Consider the following 3926-nt stretch of genomic DNA (forward strand, 5'->3'; position numbering starts at 1 on the left):
ACAATATACCAGATTTGTTATAATATGAGCAACACGACGGTTGGCACATAATAAGTAGAATCTTATCTCATCGTTCCGGAGCACGTGAGATCACCCCGAGTTTATGATGGTGTTTGTGTTGCTTAGTCTTTAGTTTTCTGCGTTTTTTTTTTGTATTTGTTATTGCCTGATTGTCTTTTTTTTCTTTTTTAGCCATGACGTTGTAAGTTTTTCATGTTTCTGTATGCATTCAATGTAATATTTTCAACAAATTATTCAATAAAGTCTGGAAAAAATAGTTTCAAAACAGAAAAAAGAAATTAATAAAATGTTCCGTGGAAATATAATATGCGGATAATTTATCATATTAAAAATCAATTAAGATGTTTAAAAAAAGTTGCTTATCAAACATTATTGTCAAAACACGTATGTTACCGACTTAAATGCATGACAGCGTTTTTCCACGAATCTCAAAAGACTTTATCTGATATATTTAAAAATACACAAATGTACCTGTTCATTTATTTCGCAATGTTTACTATTGTTTTATGATACAAATCCTTTATGATTTAACAGGAATTTAAAAGTAGGATTTTTTTTTATGCAAGAAACAATTTAAATTATTCATATGTCAACGGGAAGACTATTTTTTTTAAACTCCTGCACATTTATAGAATATAAAGCAATAAAATATATTGTTAAACTCTTAATACATAGTAGGTGAAACACTTTACTTAGAACTACATTTATGTTGAGGGTTATTGGTTTAGTTTCTGGATCGCCTGACAAAGTATGAAGATATCTAACATCATGATTCTGTTTAGAACAAAACGCTTTTCTTTTCAGAACATTGAATAATTAAGTATTTATAAATTGAGTTGAAGAGATTTGAAGTTTTCTGAAACATTCATGGACGAATATTCAATAAAGGTGAGGAATTAATGAATATTTCTGATAGCACATTAAAAAATAAATATCTTAACTTATATGTATATGTATAGCGCAAATAGGAAAATATGTAGCTTTGACTTGTAAATATTCTACATAAAGATCTACTGGAATGATTAATTTTCAGCTTAAACAGCTCTGTTATAAATGACGTTCTGTCACAGCATTAAAACATAAATAATTCAAACATCAACTCAACAAAAAGTGCATGCATAACACATAATTAACACATCTGGCAAACAAATCAACCGTTTCAAACTTACAATTGTTTTGTAAACGATGTAGACAAAGGAACTGTTGTTGCTATTGTTAAGAGTCCAATACTAGCAGTTGTAAGAGCCTAAAAACAGAGCAACAATTAACTATATTTCAGCTGTATCAAATTTTCAATATGAACACTTGACAAGTTGTGTTTGCTTGAATCCATTATTTTCTAGCGGTTACAGGGATTCAGTGTTCCTATCCGGAAATCATAAGTTTTGTTTAAGCAGGTTTCATTTACAGCAAACTTCCTTGTCATGATAACATATGTATAAACTATGTGAAAATAATGTTGTGCTCTACATATATGTAATACAATCATCGTAATTTGAAGTTAGGTTTGCGTGTTATTAAACATTTTAAACTTTTAACCTTCTTTGACTTTTATAGTCGTTATCTTGATGCAGTTAATTTATTTACGCCTTAGCTATTTAGTTGCATGGTTAATTTAGTTCTACGCAAATTGCACGCTTATATGTTGTGAAGAAAATCACATCACTATCTTTGTTGTCCAGTTACAGTATATAGTCCCGCTTAATATATCTGTTATTACACCTATCAGAACCTACATTAATATAGGAAGATGTGCTGTAAGTGCCAATGAGACAACTCTCCATCCAAATAACAATTTTAAAAAAGGAAACTATTATAGGTCAACACGGAGCCTTGGCTCACACCGAGCAACAAGCTATAAAGGGCCCGAAAATTACTAGTGTAAGCTCATTCAAACGGGAAAAACAATAGTCTAATCTATATAAATAAAGAAAAATGAGAAACAAGTATAAATTACATAAACAAACGACAACTACTGTACATCAGATTCCTGATATAGGACAGGTGCAAATATTTGAAGCGGGAATAATGGATCCAAACCTTCTCCCTTTTTCTGAAACAACAGCATAACATAACAACATAGAAAACCACACAATGTACGTATTGTTATTATAGCTTTTATGTATTGTCCTATATATATATTGTATATATATACATGTGTATATATATAAAATAGCTGCAGCAAAACCTTAAGCATTCAAGCAATGAATGAAATCAATCAGTCAAATTTAAAACATTTGTAATTCCATATTATTTTTTAACACACTAAACACCTTTGTGTTCAAAATAGTTACAAGCTCTTCCTGTTTCAGTTATTATCGTGGATCGGTATATCATTAGTTACTACGTATCGGAGTTATTTGTCCAAACCACCTATACTTAGAAAAGAAGAAGATTGTCCTGATTGTGATGATATAAAACAAAATAAAGGTTTGCTATGTTTACCCGAACCGTCAAAAGAACAAATATCAATGAATTTGATAAAACAAGACACAGATAATTTGATGAAATGGATCAGAGGAGACGTCCAAATAATACAAAAATTGATGAAAGGAAACGACAAAAAAATACCCGAATGGACGAAAGGAGAAACAGACACATTTCATGAATCCATGAAGTTTCAAATAGTATCATTTAACAGACAACCATCGTTATTAACGTACCAAATTATAGTTGTACAAAACTTAACAACCGATCAAGAAACGTTAATAAAATGGGTTGAAGAAAACGACAAATCGTGTACTGTGTGTAGCGAAGAAGACAAGAGAATATTGACAGAATGGATAGGTGACAATCAACAAACTATAACGGAATCGATCATGAAAAAAGTAAAATCACAAAAATACTGAACTCAGAGGAAAATCAATTTGGAAAGTCCATAATCACATGGCAAAATCAAAAAACAAAAAACAAAACGCATCAAAAACGAATGGACAAGAACTGTCATATTCCTGACTTGGTACAGGCATTTTCAAATGTAGAAAATGGTGGATTAAACCTGGTTCTATAGCGCTAACCCTCTCAGACACCATGAAATTTTATGAATTGATACAAGGACTCGACAACACATTAGACGAAAAGACTGAACAAGATTTAACAATGGTAACCAACACGACAGGGCGATCATCCATTAATACGTACAGACATTATAATATCGTTTTATCAAAAACAAGCAATAAGAACACGATGACTGAAATTGGAGAGAGGTGTATCATTTATCTTTAATATTTGCAAAAAGTTTTGGTAAAGTAGACTTAATTTATGAACAATTATATCAACATTACATGCTAGCTATAGATTCAATGAAACCGAAGATCATTTTAGTCGTTATTAACCATATTAACCTCCTGGATAAGGACAAATTTAAAACTAGTTATAGGTAAATATGTGTCATGAATATTTCTGATCCTGTCTCCACTATTGACCTTTAGACATTATATTACGGATGTCATGTAGATATGCAAAGTCAGATGTATTGTTCACCTTGCTGGCTTGTGAACTAAAACAAGAGAGGGTTCCAAGTTTCCATTCGATGGGTTTGCCTTTCAGTTTGATATTCCGGAATATAACAGTTGTTTTCCATTTGTTTGATGTCGTACAGCTTTTGATTTTGTCATTTGATGAAATTTCCTCGCTGTTCGGCATTTTGGTGAATTTACTTTTAAAGAAAAACTATAAATTAACGATGTAAAAGGGTAAACCAAAAAATCCATAATGATATGTTTGTTTGGTTTTTTGTCACAGAACTGTGACCTACATGTATTTATATTCGTCTTCGTGCCAGTTCTTAACTTTTTTTAAATTTATGTATACCATTTACTCTATCAAATGATCAACTAATAAGACAATCTGATATTCTATTGAATAACATTAACGTAACTCACGAAAGAGTCGGATGCGGATGG

At 30.9% G+C, this 3926-nt stretch overlaps 1 protein-coding gene across 1 annotated transcript; it reads left to right on the forward strand.

The window, feature by feature from the left end:
- Positions 1-749: 749 nt before the first annotated feature.
- Positions 750-3222, forward strand: LOC134684068 (uncharacterized). Its single transcript, XM_063543357.1, has 2 exons — positions 750-909; positions 2334-3222. The coding sequence occupies exons 1-2, from the start codon at positions 889-891 to the stop codon at positions 2868-2870; spliced, it is 558 nt and encodes a 185-aa protein (XP_063399427.1). The 5' UTR covers positions 750-888; the 3' UTR covers positions 2871-3222.
- Positions 3223-3926: the final 704 nt, after the last annotated feature.

This window comes from Mytilus trossulus, chromosome 9 (assembly GCF_036588685.1).
Source record: "Mytilus trossulus isolate FHL-02 chromosome 9, PNRI_Mtr1.1.1.hap1, whole genome shotgun sequence".
Lineage (NCBI taxonomy): Eukaryota > Metazoa > Mollusca > Bivalvia > Mytilida > Mytilidae > Mytilus > Mytilus trossulus.